Source organism: Anoplopoma fimbria, chromosome 2, assembly GCF_027596085.1.
Source record: "Anoplopoma fimbria isolate UVic2021 breed Golden Eagle Sablefish chromosome 2, Afim_UVic_2022, whole genome shotgun sequence".
Classification (NCBI taxonomy): domain Eukaryota; kingdom Metazoa; phylum Chordata; class Actinopteri; order Perciformes; family Anoplopomatidae; genus Anoplopoma; species Anoplopoma fimbria.
Genome location: NC_072450.1, coordinates 14,399,797 through 14,422,866, shown reverse-complemented (window position 1 = coordinate 14,422,866; position 23,070 = coordinate 14,399,797). Strand labels below are relative to the sequence as shown.

The 23,070-nt window shown below is 42.4% G+C and overlaps 1 protein-coding gene across 1 annotated transcript in view; it reads right to left on the bottom strand.

The window, feature by feature from the left end:
• The window catches only part of kif26ba (kinesin family member 26Ba), a 77,487-nt gene continuing 54,417 nt past the window's right edge, over nt 1-23,070 (bottom strand). The window contains 24 exon segments of the mRNA XM_054616999.1: nt 1-149; nt 989-1,139; nt 2,526-2,791; nt 5,095-5,309; nt 5,426-5,581; nt 6,009-6,244; nt 6,464-6,786; nt 6,789-7,379; nt 7,912-8,596; nt 9,038-9,345; nt 9,899-10,078; nt 10,410-10,537; nt 10,748-10,849; nt 10,971-11,223; nt 11,407-11,545; nt 11,914-12,090; nt 12,187-12,525; nt 13,183-13,354; nt 16,253-16,384; nt 16,460-16,523; nt 17,125-17,305; nt 18,714-18,830; nt 19,271-19,416; nt 22,839-22,932. Of these exon segments, the coding sequence (XP_054472974.1) occupies nt 1-149; nt 989-1,139; nt 2,526-2,791; nt 5,095-5,309; nt 5,426-5,581; nt 6,009-6,244; nt 6,464-6,786; nt 6,789-7,379; nt 7,912-8,596; nt 9,038-9,345; nt 9,899-10,078; nt 10,410-10,537; nt 10,748-10,849; nt 10,971-11,223; nt 11,407-11,545; nt 11,914-12,090; nt 12,187-12,525; nt 13,183-13,354; nt 16,253-16,384; nt 16,460-16,523; nt 17,125-17,305; nt 18,714-18,830; nt 19,271-19,416; nt 22,839-22,932 (5,304 nt within the window).

Here is a 23,070-nt window from a genome sequence, read left to right as displayed (position 1 = left end):
CTACCGATGTCTCGAGGACACATCGAAGCAGGTGATCATCATGAGGTGGGCTTTGCAGAAGTTCACTCGGGTCTCCAGTTTGTCTGTCACTGTCTCCAGAGCCTCCAGGTACTCCAGTGAGTCTACTTCATAGGCCTGTTGTAGCTCAACTGAAAATGGACAGACAGGCAGATATAAAGATCACACACTTTGCTAAAACAATATTCTATGTCATTTGTTTATCAGGATAAAACACAATGAAAAATATGTTTCTATACAAATTCCATTAAAAGACCAAAAACCAGCGATTCATTCATCCTACTAAGGATGTGACATTATGAATCCAAAGAAATGTTTGTCTAGAGCCCTGCTTTTCTTTAAACGACCAGTGTATAGCATTTAAAGGGATCTATTTGCAGAAATGGAATACAATTTTAAGAAGCATGTCGTCTTTAGTGTACAATCAATTAAAAATAAGAATTGGGTTTTTCATCAGCTTAGAATGAGCCATTTATATCTGCATATGGAACCAGCCGCCATGTTTCTACAGTAGCACAGAACAGGCAAACCAAACACTGGCTCTTGATTGGCCAGTTGCGTTTTCATGTTTTAGCTTCGGCCAACATAGTTCTCGTAGACACGCTTGGCAAATCCTACACACTTCACCTTAAGATATCTTATTTTTAAACAGCAAATCATGTACTTAAGGAATGGATGTGAACAATTATTCTTAATTCTTTTTGAAGAAATGAACAAACAGGAAGAAAGCCTTTGGATGAAATTGCCTATACACTCGCTCACTTAAATATGTGAGTGCTCTTGAATTTCAACAGGCATGAGACCTCAGAGCTAAAATGCTTGATAACTTATGATATGGATTAAAGCATATCCAGTCAATTATCTCATAAAAATAATTGTCTAACCTGTTGAGAACATTAAGTGTAGAATACATGATCAGGCAAAACACACACACACATAAACACTCCCTGATGTGTTGAGTCGTACTTACACTCGGCGGTCCATTTGTGTGGCTCCAGCATTAGGTGTTGTTTGGTTTGTTCCAGCTCCTTCTTCAGACACTGGTACTTGGCTCTGACTTCACTGATTCTCTGCTGACGGTTTTCCAACAGACGGAGCTTGGCGCTGACATACACCACCTCCTAACACACACACACACACACACACACACACACACACACACACACACACACACACACACACACACACACACACACACACACACACACACACACACACACACACACACACACACACAGAGGACAGAGAGGCAGATACAGATTTTATTCACCTTTTATTTATCTGGAGGTCTCTGTTGTGAAACACATGTGGCTCTCTTTCAGCAGCAGCCTGCTTAACATTCACACAGTTGCATACATTCACACCTCATCGACCCGTCAGTGTGAACACAGCCGAGTGCTTTCGGACACTGAGCAGCTTCACTGGAGCAGTCGGGGGTTAAGTGGCTTTCTTAAGGCTCTGCTGTAGGGAAAATCTATATTTCATGGTTTTCTCTCCAACCCTCGCTTCCAAAGCTCACAATGCTTCATTCCCTAAATACATAAAGGTTTAAGAGTAGAAACCTAAAAACCTGCGCCATGCATTAATTTGCATCAATTTCATGAGTTTCACAGTAAAACTCTGTACTCTGCTAAATCTGTGGAATTTTTAATACATTCTTAAATGAAGTAACACAGATAGAAACAGTAGATGTATTTAAAAGAAAAGCTCACTGTTCATACAGAACGTAGTGCTAATGTTGATTAATTCATTTTGTAAAAATCCTTACTTGTTTTTTCAAGTCCCTTTCCTCCTCAATACGTACAATACAGTAACTTATGGCTTCTTCCTCTCGTTCTCCTCCAGCAGCAGTGTCCAACAGAAGAACACTTTTTAATGTGTCCCGCACGTATTATTCATCAAATCAATTTATTTGACATCAAGTGCAATATGTCTTCTGCCCTCTGGGCCTCTTTCTCTGATCTTTGGCTCTCCACCTTCTTTAGTTCTCTCCCCACATCCATTCCTCATTCTCCTTCACCCTACAACCATACAGTATATTCTCCTCACACACTTTTTTTTAACCCTTACCTGCTTTCTTTGATCCCTTGTTTCCAAAAACACTTCTACACTGTTACTCTCTCTTTCTCCCTCTTTCCCCACTGTATGTTAATGAGATTATTTTACCTGTGGAGATTGGGGAATTTCAATCTGTACCCGCCTTATTTAAAATTCTCCAAGAGTCACATCCTCCTTTACCTGTACAGCTGGTGAAAACAATTTCAGGTAATCTAGAGCCATTGGCATCCACAATATTGTTGGGAAAGGTATGGTGTAAAATATATTTCAAGGGGAATGTTATAATTTTACCTCTATTTTTATAGGATGAATGCACTTGAAGCACTTTACAAACTCAACCCTAAAATCCTAATTGTGTTCCAGTTGAAACTTGATATTGTTAAATTGCACCATAATCAATGAAGCCGCCATGTGGCTCAGGTTTGTTTCTCCTCCCATCTCTCTCTCACCTTGCCCCCTCCTTTGTCTCTCCTCTTCTGCAGTCGCTCCACATCATCTATCTCATACACCTTGATCTCAAAGGTTTCTGTCGTTGCAGTCGCTCCACGGAGGTTTGAGGGAGTCGGGGGCCCCAGTGGACCATCTACCCAGCATGCACCTGGGCTGGAGGAGGAGGAGGAAGAGGAGGTGGTTGCCTGTTTGGAGGAGCGGTGAGAAGGTGAGGATGAGGAGGAGTCCAAGGTCAGTGCCGGGATCAGACGACGACGCTGCAGGCCTGAAAGAAACATAAGAGGAGGACAAAAAAGAGTGTTACAAACCACCAGAGTTTATCATAAAGCTCTTTATTAATTTATTGAGTATTTTTCAATGCTTATTCCAACAATGCTCTATACATGTCAAAAAATGTGTCTCTCTTAAATGTTTCTACAAGTGATGCATTGTAGAAAGTTGTGGATTTTGTCAATGGTTAGTCTTCATCAAATTTAAACTTTAAATTTGATGAAACAATCAAACTTATTCCAGAATAAGTTTGTGCCCAGCCAAAATATACTCACATATCCTCCAGTGAAACAACAAATCAACATTTTTACATTTCAGTTCTGATTAATCAAATGGGATATAGCGTCTTAATCAATAACCTTTAAAGCTGCTCGTAGGCTGCAGTCTTTGGACAGAGCCAGGCTAGCTGTTGCCAGTCTTTATGCTAAGCTAAGCTAACGGCTGCTGGCTATTGCCTTAAATTGAACCGACAGATATGAGAGTGTTATTGATCCTCTCATCTAACCCTCTGCAAGGGAGCTTATTTTGCAAAATGTCAAAGTATACCTTTAATTTAACAGGAGGCTTACATGGCTTAGTGGTTACAAAGGACCACTCAGTATGAAAATGTAAACACACAAAAAAAACATGTTTTCAGCAGCGAATGTATCAATAAATCTATTACAGCCATACAGTAGATACAGCACAACTAAAGTGTCCTTGTACTCAACAGGGAACCCTTCTTGTTCACTCTTTACCATTTGATTTGCATCAGAGTGAGTCACTCACAGATGAAAACAGGAAGATAGGGCATGGATATAAAAGTATAATAGTGTAAGATGAGGAAAGAGATCATGGGTGGTAAAGGAAAGAGAGAGATATGGATGAACAACTGGAGAGAGGCAGAAATGAAAGGACAGAGGAAAAGTATTGAGTGATTGAAAAAGCAGAAAGGGAACTAGAAACAGATAATGGAGTGTGTCAGATAAAAGTTCTTTCTCTGTTCATGAGGCTCACAGATACAAGCAGCAGGTCACTCTCTAATCTGCACACTACGCTAGAATGAATACACATATTCATACATGCACACACGCTTTGCATAGAAATTGCCAGCCATGTAGGAATGAGCGTTATCTGATTCCATAGGAACTGAGAGATAAAGTGTGTGACAGACGGAGGAGGGAGAGAGTGGTGATTTTAATAAGGTTGCAGATGTCTTTTGGTCTCATTGTGGCACAGGAAGGTCAAGCAGAGACATTAGTATTTCATTACGTAGTAGGAAGCGGACTATAAGAGGACAGAGAAAGAAAAAGGGTCTGCAGGATGGAGAAGGTGCAGGGTTTTTTTTTGATAGAGGAATAGATAAAAAAGACGAGGTGAGGTAATGACATGTAAGACATTCTTTTTAGATGGCACATCTGTCTGTTCTTAGTATTTTTATTCTGTCCACCCGAATTTGGACTTAATTGTTGTATCCATCTTGAACATGTGCATCAAACACAGATATTTTTTTCAGTCTTCTTGTGACAGTTTGACAGCGAATGCTCTCTTTGAAGCACAGAATCAATTTGTGGTTTAAGGCAAATTAGATTAAATCCAGACTTTATGCTGCGTAGCATACTCATACATACTCATGTATGGAAAGGGTTACCCCAATTTGAATTATTAATCAGAGACACACCAGGAAGAGCTGCCTCTGTCCAATCTGATTTTATTCACATATCCATCCTTGGGGTGAACCAGTAGAGTGTAATTTGGCGGGCACATTAGCAGCCTCTCTGTGTGCTGTTCTGGTGAATATATATTCATTACAGCCCACACCAGCAGATTCCCTTTACCATTTCACAGATGGGTGGTCAGGGTCACCTTTCCTACCTGCTAACTCCTTCTGCAGCCTCAATTTCCTTCACTTTCCCCTGCCCTGTTCATTGCTTTCTCATTTTGCTTTTTCACCAATGGATTCTCCTCAATTAGGTCTTTCTTGTTGTTAATGTCGATACTTCATTTCTTAGCTTTTTGCTTTGTTTTTGAAAAGATTTAGCAGTCTTCTGCTCACATTTTATCAAAGCTTTCATCTCTATAGATTTCATAATACAAAAAATAGTTGGATTATGTTATGTGATTGAGAAGTTAATTATTCATTCACGGCAATGCATTTCTCATTTGATTTTTGTAGACTTTGCGCTCTTGTTGCCACAGGATGTTTGTGGGTTCATGACTTTCACAAGTGTAAATTAGATCACACTCATAGCTTTGTCATAATCTAATTACATTCAAACATAATTTAAGCAGGATTTAGAAAATAAATTTGACTGTGACCTGTGTTGCTCCTGCTCTTCTTGCTGCTCTTGGAGCTCCGTCTGGAGGAGGTGGTGGCTGAGCTGTGCTCACTGAGGGAGTCCTGAGCGGAGGAGGTGCTTCCTGTGTTCTCGCTGCTGTCTCTTAGCATGCTCTCATAGCCACTGCTGCCTCCACTGTGGTAAAACAGGGCTGTCTTCCCCATGGCTGGGGGGAGCTCGCCACTCAGTACGCTGCTGTTAGAGGCAGAATGAGATCACAGTTGAAGGTAAAATCAAAAAATGTAATATTTTTAAGCAGCAAAAATTTAGATTTTGACATTTCAAAATCTCAAGTGAAATTGAGATCATACCTGTTGTCACTAGCATGGCCGCTGCTGCAGCGATGTGGTTTTCTGGGAGCTGTGATCTTGCTGTAGGGTGAAGGCAGCGTTTGGACCACTGCTGTCTTCTCCTCACCCGAACCACCTCCACTACCACCTCCACTTCCACCTCCACTACTACCTCCACTTCCACCTCCACTACCACCTCCACTACCACCACCACCACTACCTGCTCCAGTTGCTCCGCTACTGAGAACAGAAAAATAGGATAAAGGGATTAACCAATGAACAAATTATTTTTTGAATGCCATTTTGGCTGTTTTAGTTAATAATGCACAGTAAGGCAGAGGGAATGACGGCCCTGATGGAAGTTGAACTGCAGATTTAGCAAGATGCATCTTAGACCATCAGGATTTTGTTATACATGCTGTTATTGATGATATGCCTACATATCAAATGAATGGTGTCTGTACTACTGCTGCCTAGAAACTGTTACTGGCGTATCGTATTTATTGTCATGTAATGAACTCAATTCATATATAGTCCTCTTTGTTTAGGATGTCCTATTAAATGCCTGAAATGTAAAAATTAAATAATAAAAAAACTAACTAACCTTGCCCCTCCGACTCCTCTTTCCTCTGCTGGATCTGTTCCACCTCCCTGGGCATGACCTCTGGAACGGGAGCCTGCACTTCCCTGGAGGAGCTCTGAGATTCGACCGTTGACAGCCCGGAGAGGCAGCTTGGCGGCCAGGCTTCCCCCTCGACTGCGGCTCAAAGACTGGGTAGACCATGAACCAGGCGAGGGTCCCTGCTGCTGCGGCAGAGGGCCCTGGACTGAGGTCTGGGGCTGAGGAAACAGATGAATTGCTTAGGTGGATGTAAGCAGAAAACGGAGGCCATGATGACTTAAATTACTTGCATTAACGTATATTGACTAATGTGACGATGGTCTCGGAGTCATTGTTGAAACTGGGTGGTCTATCTAGTTTTGTCTGATGAGCTGAGTCATGTAGTTTACTTCTGTTAAAAGTTAGTTCATTTACACTGAAGAAATATTTGTTCCTACCTTTCCATTAGGAGGAAGGCTGGAGCTGCGGCTGGAAGCTTGGCTTAAAGACTTGGTGGAGAAGCTCAGAGTCTTGGTGCTGGATGCAGACAGACTCCTGGACTTGGGACTGCTGGTCATCAGCAGCTTACTGACTGCTGAGATCTTTGACTGGCCGCTGGTTTTGACAGGTGACTGTGGAGCGCTGCTTGGACCGGGACTGGCACTGAAACCAGGGCTGATATTTCCAGTGGGAGAAGATACTGATCCAGCACGGGTGAGGCTGCGTCCAGTTCGAGGCATGGTGCTGTCCCCCCTAACTCCTCCTCCTCCACCTTTCAGGCTCCCCCTCTCTCCAGAGAGAAGCAGTCGTAGTGGTGGGAACCACCGTTGGAGCTATGGACCCGACCCAGAGAGTTGGTCCTGTTTGCGAGCTGTTCCAACTTGGCGCTGAAGAGCCTGCTGCTGTCTATGCTGGAGCCTCGTTGTCTGGCGAGCCCTGCATCATCTGTCGAGATGCCCAGCAATGACACTCCGTGGCTGGGTTGGTGGAGAAGGCTGGCTGCCCTGTTCCGCTGGTCAAGGCTGGACTTCCGTATCGGTGGCAGAGGTGGGATTCCCCCCTTCTTGTGAGAGAAAAAGCCCAGTTTTCCAGTTGATCCCCGGCGGTCAAGGGTGGCTCGAGGACTGCAGGGAGTTGAAGAGGTGACGCCAAGATTCCGGTACTCGTTTCCATTGTCCAAGCCGTCGTGGCGGTTGAGACGGTGCCAGCCGCGAGGAAGACTGGCGGTACGGTGGATATCTGGGTTGTAGATACTCGTCAGACATTCTCCCTGGACAACAATGGCCACCATCTCACAGCCATCCACCACTCTCTTAAAGGAATCTGGAGAAGACACAATCTCACCACCTGAACTAGAGCTTCCATGGTCCCCACCTGATGATGAAAGAAAAGCAAATACAAAAAAGAACAGTGAATAAATTTAAGAATTTTCCCTGTTTCTTACAAAGACTTTTACTGGCCTGATTGGCCTGAAGTGTCAGTGTTTTAAAAGCAGAAATACCCTTCCAAGGTTGAGTCTATGCTTTTAGATATTGATAATAAAGACCTGCTCTGTTCTGTCAGGTGGATATACCCCCTCTTACTCAGAGCAACAAGAGATTCATGATGATCAACAGAAGTCCAGTTAAACTCTGAGAAAATACACACAAATAAGTGCTCAAAACTACTAATTCTTGTAGCATTAATTATGGAAGTCCCAAACTCTTGAAACTGAAGACATTTGGCTTTTTTTAAGGCACTATTATTGGTTATTAATAAAGTTAAAAGATATGTTACTGTCAGAAAGTAAAAATATTTCAACAAAGCAGTTACAGTATACTTGGTCTGTTGTGAATTTGTTGAAATTTGCCTGGCCTGACTTTAGGATTCACGGTCTGATTTATTAACCCAGTCCAACCCCGCTTACCATCCCTGCAGAAGCTCCAGTGGTCTCCGGTCGCACCTCCGGCCTGACTTTTTGAATGCTCTACGTCCCTCATCTCCGGCTTCACTTCACACACAAGCTCCCTGGACCTCCCCTCATCCACGCCGCGCTTCAACCAGGGGTCTTCAAACCTCATCTCACTGGAAATGGAAGCTAAAAGCGGTGCATTAAATTTGCCTGGGTCTTTCATTAGGCTGGTCTTGGTAGGTGAAGAGAGGATGGTTGGTTCCTGTATAACCATGGGTTTGACCACCATACATGGGTGCATACTGATGGTGGTCTTGTAGGGAGAGAGGTTACCAGGTCCTGCCAGGATTTGGATGTTAGTTTTAGCCATGGAGGGAGGCATTTTCCTCAGCCTGTCTTTGGATGCAGTAGCCTTATGTCCTCCGTTTTCTGACAGCACCACATCTCCTTCCAGACTCCCTCTTCTGCCACCGCACTCATAACCACCCAGACCATCCGATCCGAACGAAAGGCTCTGGTTGGGTTCAGGTTCAGCCAGGGCCTCCCCTTGCTGGCTCTGGGACTGACTGAAGCTGTGGAGAGAATGGTCAGCTTCACTGCCCAGGCTCAGATCACTCACCCAGGAGGAGATGGGCGAACCACAGTTGGACATCACTGTGGAAAAGGCTTCACCTTCTATCCGCAGCTTGGCCATGGCCACCTACAACAGGACACAATTCAATTGGGTATGTCATCTTGAAATTCCAAAAACAATGATTTACATAATGATTACACTATGAATTGTGAACAATTAAATACACAAGAGTTAGGCGCTGGTAAAGTAGTAAAAAAAGACTTCCGTCTCCATTATATTTTTTGCAAATGGTGGCAGCAAAAGATTATTTTGTCATATGAAGTATTATCGACGATAATAATTACTGTAAATCATGTTGGGATTTTAATCAAAACTTTCAATCAAAGGTTTACATGTGATAATGGACTCAGCCTTTCTTATGGTGGTTATTGTCCTGTATTTGGTTTTGGCTCAAATAATATCAAATCAGCATCATTTGTGTGAACATTTGCTTTAGTTTGGGGACACATTTGCGCATGCCAAATTATCTTAATGACTGTAAATGCAAAGTGAGTCAGTCACACTAACCTCTGCCATGGCTGCCACATCCGTAACCCCTGAGGTTGTTGCAGGACTTGCAGGCATGTGATAATCCTCCACAGCTCCATCCTCGGCAGTATTGATGAAGCAGGCTGCCTGAGAACCTGAAGCAAGGGCAGTGATGGAGCAACAGTCCCTTTTTACGCTGACGATGCTGGTTGGACGACAGGTGAGGCCTTGAGTCTCCATAAGAGCTGTAACATCAAGGTCCTCCTCACCTCCAGAAGCTACAGTGTACACTGGTTCATCCTCCCCAAGCGAGAGAGGTCCTACTGTTCCTACAGATGCTGCTGGTCCTGAGGCTGCAAGTGGAGTATGAGAACCAGGTTACCACATTTGTGGAATTGTTGTTCATTTCCTAGATGTTTATATTCGTCCTCATAATAATCTATTTTCATAACTATAATCTATTTTCATTCTACTGTAATAATTGCTGCTGTTATTATAAGTAGTCTTATTATATGAATAATTTATGTCATATACATTGAATGTGTTGTATCTCTGTTATGCTGTTCATTCTGTACACATGACATCTATTGCATTCTGTCCATCCTGGGAGAAGGATCCCTCCTCTGTCACTCTCCCAGAGATTTCTTCCTTTTTTTCTCCCTGTTAAAGGGGTTTTTAGGGGAGTTTTTCCTGTGCCAATGTGAGGGAAGGACAGAGGATGTCGCATGTGCACAGATTGTAAAGCCCTCTGAGGCAAATTTGTAATTTGTGATTCTGGGCCATACAAAATAAACTGAATTGAATTGAATCGTAATTCTCTTTCTTTGTGTATGACTCATATGACCTGCATCTCAACCCCATTTCCTTGTGTAAAAATAGCAATGTGTTAGTTCAACTCACAATCCCTGTGCGTGTCCAGGGGAATCGGTGGGACATCATCGTCACAGAGTGTCTCTGCTGATCCAAGGCTGGCAGACAGAGACTGAGCTGGCTCTCGGACTTGTGGGCTCATGCCCACCGGAGAAGTCCTGGACAGCAGGGAGTCTGTGGAAGATCGTCCGCTGTCTGCAGCCAAACTGTCTGTAGAATCAGAAACATTTGGCGTTGTAAATCATTTTGTTTTCCAAGTGCAGAATACAAGGAAATTGGATTCACTCTATGATGCCAATTTGGAACCATTGGTTATTTTACTGATAGACTATGTTGTGGTGTGAGTATGTGGCTATATTTGAAATGCATTAGGCATTCATGTAGACTCTGTTATTGACTATATCTGCAACAACAACCTGCCAGAGGGAGATGATGATGATAACAACATTATCAACAACGTTCATACAACATTAAGACTCTAGCAGTACAGTACAATAACAGTACTCCATTCTAAATCATAAACATGTAGAAAGAAGCATACTGTCTGAGGTCAAAGCCTCTGTGGCCTGTCCGTCTTGAGCCAGAGTGTGTGAGGACAAGGGGGGCGTTGCCGGCATCACACACTTCTGGGTGTACACTTTACACCGCTGGGACGGGGAGGACGGAGGCCTGAGGAGGAATAAAAGGATTGCACATGATGGAGCTGGTCTTTTGCGCTGCTGTGTTCTTACACATTTAGACTGTTTATTAACCCAAATCTAACTGCTGCTTACGTTTGATGTAGTAAAAATATAACTTTTTTAGATATCTTCCAAAAGTTGTTTTCACTAAAACTAAGGTTCACAGTCAACATTATTGATCACACATACAGTACTTCACCTGTAGTCTGAGGTTTTGGTCAGGCTGGCGATGCCGAGGCGTGGTGATCCTAATGGGCGGGCCTTCCCCTCAGTGTTACTGTTGCCATTCAGACCCTCACGGCTGTTTGGAGAGACAATAAAGGAGACATCTTCTTAATTAAAGTCAGATCCTTTCCAATGGCTAATAGCAACATATGAAAGTAAAATTAACACCAATCATACTTTACTTCTCCTTTTCTCACCCGTCATTCATGGAGCTCCTTGCCCTGTGCAGGGGATTAGAGGTGATGCTGCTGCTTCCAGTAACGCTCCTGGTACTAGTAACTATGGGGGAACCAGAACTCTGAGCCAGGTTATGGATCATTGTATGAGCCAGCTCTGCCTCTTCCACCACCTCCTTGATCTCCTGCAGCTGCTGGTCATTGGTCCTCCTCCTGGAGGCTGCTGATGCTGAGGGGGAGAACTGCAATGCACCTCCTCCTGCACATGCAGAGTCTGTAGGATGTTGGACAGAACAATGTTTTCTAAATCCCTGACACTATAAAATGGGACTTGACCTGATTCTGAGTTTACTGAAGTCCTCAAAGACAGTTTTTGGTCACAAATTATTTTTGTCCCAAAAGAAAAAGACACTGTTGTACAACATTTATATACAGCATATGTAGGCAATGAATTGACCTGTTTTAGTTTCTATATCCAGTGCAGCAGCAGTGCCAGGAGCAGAAGGAGATGAGGTTGGGACAGCTGAGGATGGACATGGCTCTTGTTTGGCACCTTGTTTGTTTGCTGGAACTTCTTCAAATGGGAACTTTGCCACCTGATCAAAGGACAGAGCTGATGAAAATGAGAAGTAGAACCGTCTTCTGTACAAAATACTTAAACAATAAGGTGAAGTAATGCCTTTTCAAATGCCTTATTTTGTAACACAGTTGGAAGCATATAGCTTTTGAAAGGGACAGAAAACTACCCCCACAAACAAAAGCTGTGACAGCAAGCAAAATGTTATGCAGATACTGTACATGCAGAATTACCAAGCATATACAAACAAGACCCTTTTACCATTTGAATAGAATGTGTTTTACTTGTCAAACAACCCATCAAACTTTAAAACAGCATATTTTTCTCTATATTTGGTTGGGTTTTTTTATAATAACAAAACAAATGACAGAAAACACAACTCGTCACCTCCTCGCTGCCATCAATGCAGTCCAGTCTCTCCTGCAGCTCAGCAAAGGTGTTGCATTTCAGGCACTCGGCTCCTTCCTCTGGGACGGGGGCCAACGGCTGCCCAAGCAGTGACTGAGAGGGCGGAGGCAGAGGCTGAGAGGAGACGCTGAGTGGGTCCTCTGGCTGACACTGCACCTGTTGGAACAGAAATCATGAAGATTATTCTGAATACTGCTAATTGTCTAAACAAAATATTATATTTACACTAAAATGTAAATATATTCAAATTACCTTGTTCTGGACTCCAGCAGCCTGACTTTGACTTTGTGGTTGATGCTGCTCTGACGTTTTACCTCGAAGCAAAGCAGGAATAATCGGTACAAATTCTGGTGGTCCCTCATTGTCCGTCAGCTCTCTATCTGACACCGCAGCCCCATTTGGGCCCACATAGATCACCGTGTCACATGACTGCTCGCTGCTCGAATATTCGTCAGGGTCACTGGACAGTCGCAGCAACGGAAGGTCAGAGTCAGTGTCACCACGGTTATGGAAAGGTCGCAGATGGGTCGGACGACGCATGCGACCCTCCTCACAAGAGCTCTCTCCTCCAGACGAGCTAGACGTGTATTGCTGAAGAGGGAGAGAGATAAGCAAGTAGGAGGCAGAGTTGGTGGTGAGAGAGAAATGTTCCCTTTTTAGATTTGCAGAGCATGATTTATTTTTTTTCCCTTTAATTGACAGTTCACACTGGAGAGAGACGGGAAAGATGGAGAAGAGAGAGAAAAGGATGACATCCACTCGGATCCTGGACAGATTTTCAGATAAGAACTTTAATTGTATTCAATTATTCCTGTTTCTATCACAGACTGGCAATTGCATGTATTTACTTACTTCAGTTTAATTTATATTTGTAGAGCTCTAAAACCCTCATCCCTTTTTCTTTAGCTGAATCATTTTGAAATAAGTGAGAATGGAAAGTGAAAGGTGAGAGAGGGTTACAGCAGCACATCTGGTGCATGTGTTGGAAAGCGAGAGGAGGTGATAAAATGCACATGAACTCCATAAATAAAACATTAAGCAGTGCAATGTCAGAATTGTGAGCAGGGTTTCATTGTAAGATTGACATGGACACTGATTGACAGTTATGTTTTGTCTGTTTAAAGCATCCTGCCAGTTACCGTTGTTGTCTTTATCTTGAACTTAATGTACCTAAAGTTTTAGTTTTATGAGATTAAGAGACATTATCTCCCATTTTTTATGAAGAGTTAAGGTTTGATTAAAACTCACCACTGTGACTTTAGTTTTCTTCTTTTTCATGCGGAGGACACGGGAAGCAATCTGGATGGTTGAAAGGGTTTCCGAGAAATCTCTGGGTGAGGCAGAGATGTGAGCAATCATGGTGGTCCGGCAGTTCATGTTGCCTAGCGACTCCCTTAGCAACATGGTCAGCTTGCTGTCCCTAGTAACAGACATATGCCAGGATGTGAGCACTAAATGCACGTTGGAAATGCACACAGTCACTGAAACATGTGACAAAACTGGTCGATTTTCTTACAGACACCCACAAACGAAAGACACTTGAGAAAGGATTCTTAATAGCTCAGCTTTGTTACAGTCTATGAAATAAAGACGCAACACAAGGCTAGCATATTGATATAAAGGATGTGGTGATTCAAAAGGCAAAGTTAATGGTGCATATTGATTATGCCTATTGATCAGCGCTGCTTAAACACATGAAAGTTTGCTATTCAAGGCTAAGGCTAACACAGTCTAAAAAGAATCTCTCAGGGTTTTATGTAGTCTAATATTGGGAGATGATCTATCTCCCAGAGAGATGATGCTAGCAGATGGGAGAGGAAAAGTAGGCTGTGTGTTTAAGAAAAGACTTTCTCCTGGGTGGGCTACTGCAATCATTCATTGCCTTGTGTGTGTGTGTGTGTGTGTGCGTGTGTGTGTGTGTGGAGGCCTGCAGGCTGACGGTGAGTAAAGCTCCTCTGTGGCCTAATACCTCACGCTGCTGTCCCCTTTCTCTAGAAACACAGCCTGCAGGCATGTCTCACACACGTATGTGTACACTCACTTCTTCACAGATACGCAGAGACACACTAAAGTATGTATACACTCCGATCTTGACCTCCTCTTTCTCGTTGACGTTCTTCTCCTCTCCTCTCCTCTCCCCTTTCCTCTCTCCTCTCTGTTCTCCTTTCTATGTTTGCTGCCTCAGGCTTCAACAAACCTTCGTCTCTCTCCCGCCTAGATCTATCTCTCGATATCGCTCCCTGAGATTAATGTAAGTAAATTCATGACTCATGAAGTTTTCATTTGCATGTTAATTCATGTTAAGTGGTGGGGACTTTGGATTAAATCTAACATCTCAGGCTGTGCTAAATATATTACCCTTTTTTTTTTACCAGGGGCGACTACTGTATGTAACGTGATGCTCCCTTTGATTGAAATCTAGCCTATAATGAAAGCAGCATCTAAATTCCCATATCACCATTTTTACAAGAAACTTATATTAATCAGCACAAATAAAGAAGCCACATTGCAAACACGTTCCCTCACAGCTTTATACTTATGAATGACTGAGCTAATAAATTAAGGCAATCTAGACTTTCCTGAAGTATGTTGGAATTTCTATGCTTAGATGGGCAATATTAGCTATTGCAATGGTCAAACGAGATATTGGATTATAGAACAACTGACTGTGTTTCTGCAGTGCCTTTATAGACTCCAAACAGAGTGGGAGTTTCAGTGGAAGGATTTAGGGAGCTATATGACTGAAGGGGTTCTTTGCCAGGAGAGAGATACAGCAAACCAGATGGAAGTGTCCAATTTTGGACAAGGAGCTGTATACGGTCCCTGATGAGAAAGGTTTAAATTTAGTGAATGTGTGAAGAGCCTCTAAATCTACATGAGCATGAAACGCTGTCTGTCTGGCATCATGCTGAGACGCTTGGATTCATGTCTGGACAAGAGCCAAAGTCTTGATTTTGTGATAACAGACAACTGTCTTTCCCCTTTTTAATTGAACTGGGAAGCTATATACACATGACAATGTCTAATGATCAACTGGGATGGAATCAGCGGTTACCTAGCAACAGCACTGGAACAGTCCCATCCCGTTATAAGAACGGGATGGGACCTTATTCCAAAAGTAATGAAGCACTGGGAGACGTGCTCAGCCTGTAACTGTGATGAAAGGATTGGAGCAGATTTCTTGGAGTCAAACTAGACTTAGGCACATTTTTAGTTTTGTCATATCTTCCAATATTGTCACACCACAAGACAGACTGTTTGTAACTGTCAGACGGATAGTCAGCTGGTCAGTTGATTGGCCCATTTCTTTGGTCCAGACAGAAATATCTCAGCAACCATTAGAGGGATCACCGTGAAATTCTGAAAAGACATTCATGATCGCCAGATGTTTAAAAACCTTTGACTTTGGTGATCCTTGGCGTTTTTGGTTGCTACTAACTACCGGATGGATTGCCATGAAATTTGGTACAGATATCCACGATCTCCACTGACATCCACGTTAGCTTGTGCTCCAGAGCCTTTGCTAAGTCATTTGTGATTCTGTGGTGAACATTATGTTGACGATCCTTGGTTCTAGAAAGGTGACAGTAACACTGCATGCATTGCTAAACCAGTCCAAATCCCCTGACAATCCAACAACATTCGAGCCATCAGTGCCAAACCAGACTCAGCACAGCTTTGCTTGCAGCTTCAGTGTTAGGTAGCAGGTTGTTTTGCAATGTAAATGCAAAAGCTTGTGATTTAATTAACCCAGCAAGACACGGAGCTACAAAGCCCTTAAGGAGAGTAGAAGAGAACCAGGAAAGGTGGGAAGAAAAGGTAAAATGAGGACATTTACAGTTTGGTCCATTACCTGTACACTGCCTGGGCATACCAAACGTTACTACAGCCATTATGATTTTGTTCCCCTGTTACACGTATTGTTATTCTATTAATGTTTTAGTCTGGCTACAGTCTTTGTCTGTGCTATCTCTCCATCTCTTATCTCTCTCTCTCTTTCTCTCCTTTGCTCTCATTGGCAGTCAGTTAACCAGCAAAATGAATATGATGAATATGCAACAGCAGCTGTTGTTGTTTATAGCATTAAGTCCCCAAATCCTGAAGCAACTTAAGAGATCCCTCGTCTACATTCCTCTCTACCTTTCCTTACCAAAATATCCTGCTTTTCTCCTCATTTCACTTCTCCACACTACTTTGTTAACTGGTCCTCTTGTATTCTCTTCTTTGTTTTCTACCTAAATTTCTTCTCCTTACTTTATTAAAAGCATCACATATATTATAAGCTCACACATACATACACATGCACACACCACCTTACTTGTATGGGATGTGCTTGCTCCCGTTGACCAGGGCCAGGATCACGTTGCCGAGAGCAGATAGAGAGAGGCACAGAGGGGCAGAACTGGGCAAAGAGCTCTCCCTGCTTTTCCCACCTCCACCTCCACCTCCTACTCCTCCTCCTCCTCCTCCTCCTCCTCCTCCTCCTCCTCCTCCTCCTCCTCCTCCTCCTCCTCCTCCTCCTCCTCCAAGTACTTTGAGGTCACAACTGCCCAAGTCCAGCAGGTGGAGGCGACTGCGACCTCCTGACACTAGCAAAGTGAGAAAATGAGTCAAAAATGGAAGAGGAAAGACTGAGGAGGGTAAGAGTTACGGATACAAAACTATATTACCCCTATCTATAGCATCAACAACCTACAATTTCTGTATTGGTATTTTCAGGAGTATAGACTGGTTTGAAAGTGTGAAACTATTCACAATCCCAATAATGTGTACTAACATGACCAACGGTTGTAGCTTGTGTTGTTTTTTTCCCTTAAATCTGAAGCAATATAATGTAAAAACTTTTTTCTCTAAAGGTTAATTCAGTGAAAAAATAAGTATATGAACATAGCTGAAGACATGTTGTGTTCTCACATTAGTGGTTTATTTCATCATCATTGCCTGTGTGTGATGTATACACATGTGAAGCAATATTACAATAGTAAACAGCATGTTTGCGGCTGCTTTCATTCTGATATGATTTTCAGATGTAGGACTCACAGCAGACAACGTGTGATGTAATTTGAATAATACAAATATTGTAGTATCTACAGCAGTAGAAGTAGCGCTTGTTTGTTTGTTGTTTTAATGTTGTATTCATGTTAATAATATGAATTCAAATAACAATTATTAGAACAAAATGGAACTTACTTCCTCCTTTGCCTGTCTTTTCCATGCGGTACTGGTATATGTGTAATGTAAACAGCATGTGTGAGTTTCTGATTTCTTCTTCAGTGGTGTTGGGGCTACTGTGGCGAGCTGCTATGGCTGCATCCAGAAACCAGGCTGCCTTCTCAGGGGTCGGAGCACGCAGCTCAGACTGGTTCTGGAGCTGGAAGATGTGTGGGAGGAGAAAGGTTGTCTGAATATAAAAAAGGACCAAGAGCCAGACAAGAGGGAACGTACAATTTAATCTTAGCTGAGGCACAATTTACCTACCAAGAAGTGTCCAAACACTGATAACACTGATACACTGATTGATTGGTATATTCCAATAAAGAATTTTCTAATTTGTCAGTAGGTATGGGAGACAGAGACAGAGGGAATGCAGAGGTGAGTAAGAGAGAGGGAGAGTGTGTGTTTGTGTCTGTGTGTGTGTGGTACTGCAGGATATCATTACCGATGAGATTATGTCAGATTAGTTAAGGATTACACAGATGTTCTTGGATCAGACCCTATGATCCTATAAACATAAAACTACAGCCCAACACACACACGCACGCAGGTGCACACACACACACACACACACACACACACACACACACACACACACACACACACACACACACACACACACACACACACAGATCACCCTCTGTCACTCAGTTGTTTTTGGCGCTCTTCTACATACACACACTATTCAGACTGCTATGTAGTTACTAATTTAAAATGAACAACAATGACATTAATCATAATGGTAATAAGATTAAGTGCCATGTAAGTAACTTTTTGTTGTCTGAATCACGCTCATCAAATGGATTGTTTAGCAATCAGTAAATTCAAAAATGTCACTAAAAGCAAAATCAATTTAAGAAAAAAGTTCTTCCTTGAGTCTTTTGCACTTGTTCATCTTTGATTCTGTCAGAGTGTAACCCTATTTTAAGCAAAAAAGCTATTTTTGATCCTGATGTTTTCAAAGATGCCTGGTTTATTTTGACTGAAATAGAATTATTAAGCTCTCATATTGTATTGTGAGCAAGGTAGTTCTCCAATCAGAGGATCGGTGGTTCAATACCCGGCTTCAGCAGTCGATGTGTCCTTGGGCAAGACACTTAACCCCAAGTTGCTCCCGAAGGCTTGCCATCGGTGTGGACTGGATGTTGCATGAATGTTAGTTAAAGTCTGATGGTGGCACCTTGCATGGTAGCCCTGTCATCAGTGTGTGAATGGGTGAATGATATGTAATATATATACTACTGATTGTAAGTCGCTTTGGATAAAAGCGTCTGCTAAATGACTGTAATGTAATGTAATGTAATGTAATGTAATGTATCTGCTGCTCTAAAGTGAGTGTGTGCATGAGTAAGCGTGCACAAGCCACAGTAGCTCAGACAACAGAGAAATGGCTGAGGCAAAAAAAAAACATAGTAAAGCATATTGATAGCAAGGCCCAAGGCTGTTCATATAAACACTTGCAGAATTGAATGTACAGCAGACACGTTGCATATACGAATGCTACCGTCAGCTGCAGAATGTTTAAATGTGTGCATGTTTTATGTGCGTGTGTGTCCGTTCATTACCTGCATACCACAGATGGGGTCCTCAAAAAGGTAGACTCCAGGTGACTGTCCATCCTGTAAACTGCCTGTGGCTACTTCAGACAGCAAGTCCTTAAGGTTCTCCTCTTTTCCATAAACCTGCACACACAAACACACACACACACACACACACACACACACACACACACACACACACACACACACACACACACACACACACACACACACACACACACACACACACACACACACACACATTTACATCACATTGTCTTTATATTTTCACACAAAATCCTTTCCCAAGTTAATTTTGACTAAGTTTGGTCAGAAAAATTTAAACGAGGAGAGTTCGGTCTTTATTAAATCATTGTCAGAAAGAAGTCTTTACTTATAATGGCAAATCAATAGTTAAAAATACAGAATTTAGCCAACTGTTGATACAACACTGTCAGCACCCCATCTATTGCCACTACCACAAACTGTTAGTAACCTCCTTTCCCAAATGTCTGTATCAGTAATGGCACCTGTGAAACACTGAAAACAATGTCGTAAATTGAGGTCTTGCCAGTAACACTGACCTCGACTGCAGAGACACGAACAGAGAAGCGTGCTCCTGTTTTCTCCTTCCTCTCATTGATGAGTTTAAACAACCAGGAGATGGCACAGGGGATTATACCCAGAGTCTGGAGAGAGTCATCACGGCCAATCATGGTGTAGGATTTACCTTGAAGAGACGGACAGAAAGACAAAACAGGTGACAGGTGAATGGAAAAAAGGTGGATACATCAAAAAGGACATAATCAAAAAGGCTTCCCAGGGAGAAAGGTGCTTTGTTTGAAAAGATGAGTGTGTGTTTGAGTGCCTGAACATGCATGTGAACACAGAGCCTCCAGATCTGTCCCTTTGAGCAGCAAGACGATGATTACTCCCGCTCCACACACACACACACACACACACATACACAAACACACACACCTGCTCTGACTGTCAGGAGTTGGAGATCAAACACACACCTAAACAAAGCCATATGTCACAGCTAACAATCACACCGACGCTAACATTTACACAAAAATAGAAGACATCAAAAACCTGACTATTGTGATGCAGGGTAGAGAAACAAATGTCCTCAGATCACGATGGAGATAGCGATGTGGGTCGGCTGTCAGCTACACTGTAATTTAACATTGTTCAGCCTCAATGTCTCCTGGAGCGTTTAAACTTACTGTCAAAACGAAGATGCATTTCATGATTTGTCACGAAAATGTTTGGAGAACTGGTGAAGAAAATAGTAGTTGACATGATCAACAAAAAGGGTTGTACCATAGTATTGTTTACATGGTGTTGAATTAAATCCTATTAAGTTCCCTAAAGCACATTGAAAGACTCTTCTAGATAAAGCTTTAAAATGCTGTTAAAGAATTGTTAAAGACTGCATTAAATTCAGCTGTATCAGAATAGCAACACTGTGTAATTTACTTTGATTTAACCGATTTACCAGTTGATTTATTTTGATTTAACAGATCTGACTCCCTCAGTCATGATGGCTCTATGTAGTACCACTACATAACTGCAAAGCACCTCCTTTTTTGCCTTTCAGGACTGTTCCACTGACTAACACTGCAACATAGTGACTCTATGCTACAAGGGATGAAGCTGTGTGTGTGTGTGTGTGTGTGTGTGTGTGTGTGTGTGTGTGTGTGTGTGTGTGTGTGTGTGTGTGTGTGTGTGTGTGTGTGTGTGTGTGTGTGTGTGTGTGTGTGTGTGTGTGTGTGTGTGTGTGTGTGTGTGTGTGTGTGTGTGTGTGTGTGTGTGTGTGTGTGTCTGTGAAGTTGATGTATATCCCCTGCAATTGGTCTCATCAAACAGAGCTACTGATGCTGTCAGAGAGAAAGTGAACAGTGTGAGAAAGTGTGAGAGAAGGACTGTATCATCAATTCAAAGACTTGCACACTTGAGCTTACAAACACACATGCACACACACATACACACTCCTCATTAGTCAAAGATGAGCCATCCAAAGCCAATAATCACATTACCAATACCATAATCCATCAGAGGATTTAATTATATTCCTGAAGTTCATCCATTTAATTCAGTATAATTTTCCCTTTTCAATGAAAACCTTGTTCCTCTTTTTAAAAGTGTGCATGTGTGTAGATGAGTAGACTTGTGTGTGTCTGAGTACCCATATGTGTCTACAGCCAAGGGCCACAGGACCGAAGATAAATGCTTGTTGTGTTACTTTCCCTGTTTATGGGGGGGGGGAAGGTAATGCCGTTATAATGCAGACTCATTAAGATCTATGGCCTCATAGGTGAGCTCTATCTCCAAGACTTATCTCATCTGCTGCTACAGCAACCGTTTAAGCCAAAACCAGCAATGTCAGAGCCTCTCTGCAGCATAAATATAACAGTAAAATTTATTGAAAGAGCAAACAGTCTGTGATGGATCATATAAAAGCACGTCCAGCACAAAAGCCAGAATATTCAGTTATGCCTATCATCTAACACAATCATACACTGACAGTAAAAGGTCTGCTTTGGGATGTGTTAGGCATATTGGTAGCAGTCATTTTACATGCTATGAATCATCATCATGAATCATGACAGACATTTCCACGTGTCAATATTTAAGGAGCTTAATGACAACATGTAAACATGGAGAGATGCATAACATTGATCGAGACAGGCTGTCTGATGTGTACGCCATGTTGGGTTAGTGTCTTGGGAGAGCTGTGGTGATTATGTGTGCATCTGTTTGTTTGATCTGTCCTCTTTGGGGGAGAAAAGGGCAGGTTCTGCTCTCTGCCCACTCTTTAGCATTCTTGTATTAAAATGTATGAGGCCAAAAAATACGTGAAGCCTGATTTAAAGGAGAATACCTATTTATTACATATATATTTATTACAACTTATGTCCTATTTTCATATGTGGCCATCTTTATTATTCCTAGTTAAGCTTTGAATTACCTTGTTGGCTACATTACAAATATGTTTAAAGCCTTTTTTATTGTCTTTTTTATTATTTTTTACAGTGTACCATGCTCCAAGGAACAGCGCTGGGTCGTGAGGTGATATTGGCATAGTGGCTGCATTTAGTATTGTAGTACCTTGTGACATTTTGCTCTCACTTCACTTTCAGTTTTACCTCCTGATTAAGGGGTTCAGAATATAAAAATAATTAGTTTGGATGAAAAACTGAGGTGTTATCTAAACTCTAGTTAATCTATCTAAACTGCTGGCTTTTTTTTTTTACATCCTGTCTGACTGCTCATGCTTCTTGCCCCATTGGACTCGTTTCCATGGTCCCTTTCTACTCTAATGATGCAAATATCTACAACTAACTACCAAAATACTTCTTCATAACTAATTTATAAATGAGTTTACTTTTACAACTGATTTGGCAAGGGATGAAATCCCTGCAGCACAATGAGGAAACACAGCGGTTTGCATGTTGTTTTTTACGAAGAAATTCATTACTGTCTGTTTCAGGAAATGGCTGGTCGTTAACAGAGAAGTGTTCCCTGCTGGCCTGCAGCATTTAAATGCTTGGCTTTCTTCTTCTGCCAGCAGTTCAAGAGGACTTAGGGACTCCAACTGGCTGTATGAAGATCACAAGCCAAGAAGGGTAATGCTGCTTGCATGTACAGGGATAAGCACAACAAGGGGTTGACCCAGGGTTTGAAGAACATCTGTGTGTGTGTGTGTGGTGGGTCTTTGCTTGTGCCAGTGCATGTGTGTGTGTTCAGGCATGTTGCAGTTCGCAGTAAGGGGTCCTGAACCTTTTTAAGACAACTTCTCTAAAAAACAGCTTCAGAAGGATTACAGAGAGAGAAAAGAAGACAGAAACACAGACACGCAGACTGAGAATGCTTTCAGCTTCAGCAGACACTAATCCTCTTCCTTCTCTCTCTGATAGATGAGAACGAGTGGAGAGACAGCCAAATGAAAGACTGACACACTGACGGTCAGACACACACACACACACACACACACACACACACACACACACACACACACACACACACACACACACACACACACACACACACACACACACACACACACACACACACACACACTAAAGATGACTCACAAGCCACACATGCTCTGATTTTGTAGTCTATATGCATGTGTGTGATAGTTACCCAGTTTGGAGTGTCCAAAGCAGAAGACACAGCCATCTGCTCCGTTCACCACCGACTGAATCACCTCGGCAACCGTTCCCGCGCACACCTCCGCCTAGCAACAGGAAGACAGAAGAGATATGAAGGAAGAGGGTCAAAAAATATATAAATACCTGAATGGATAAAAGATGGGGAAGGAAAGACTTCTGTTATTTGGACTTGTGAGCATTTGTGCATTTTTTCCAAGATACAA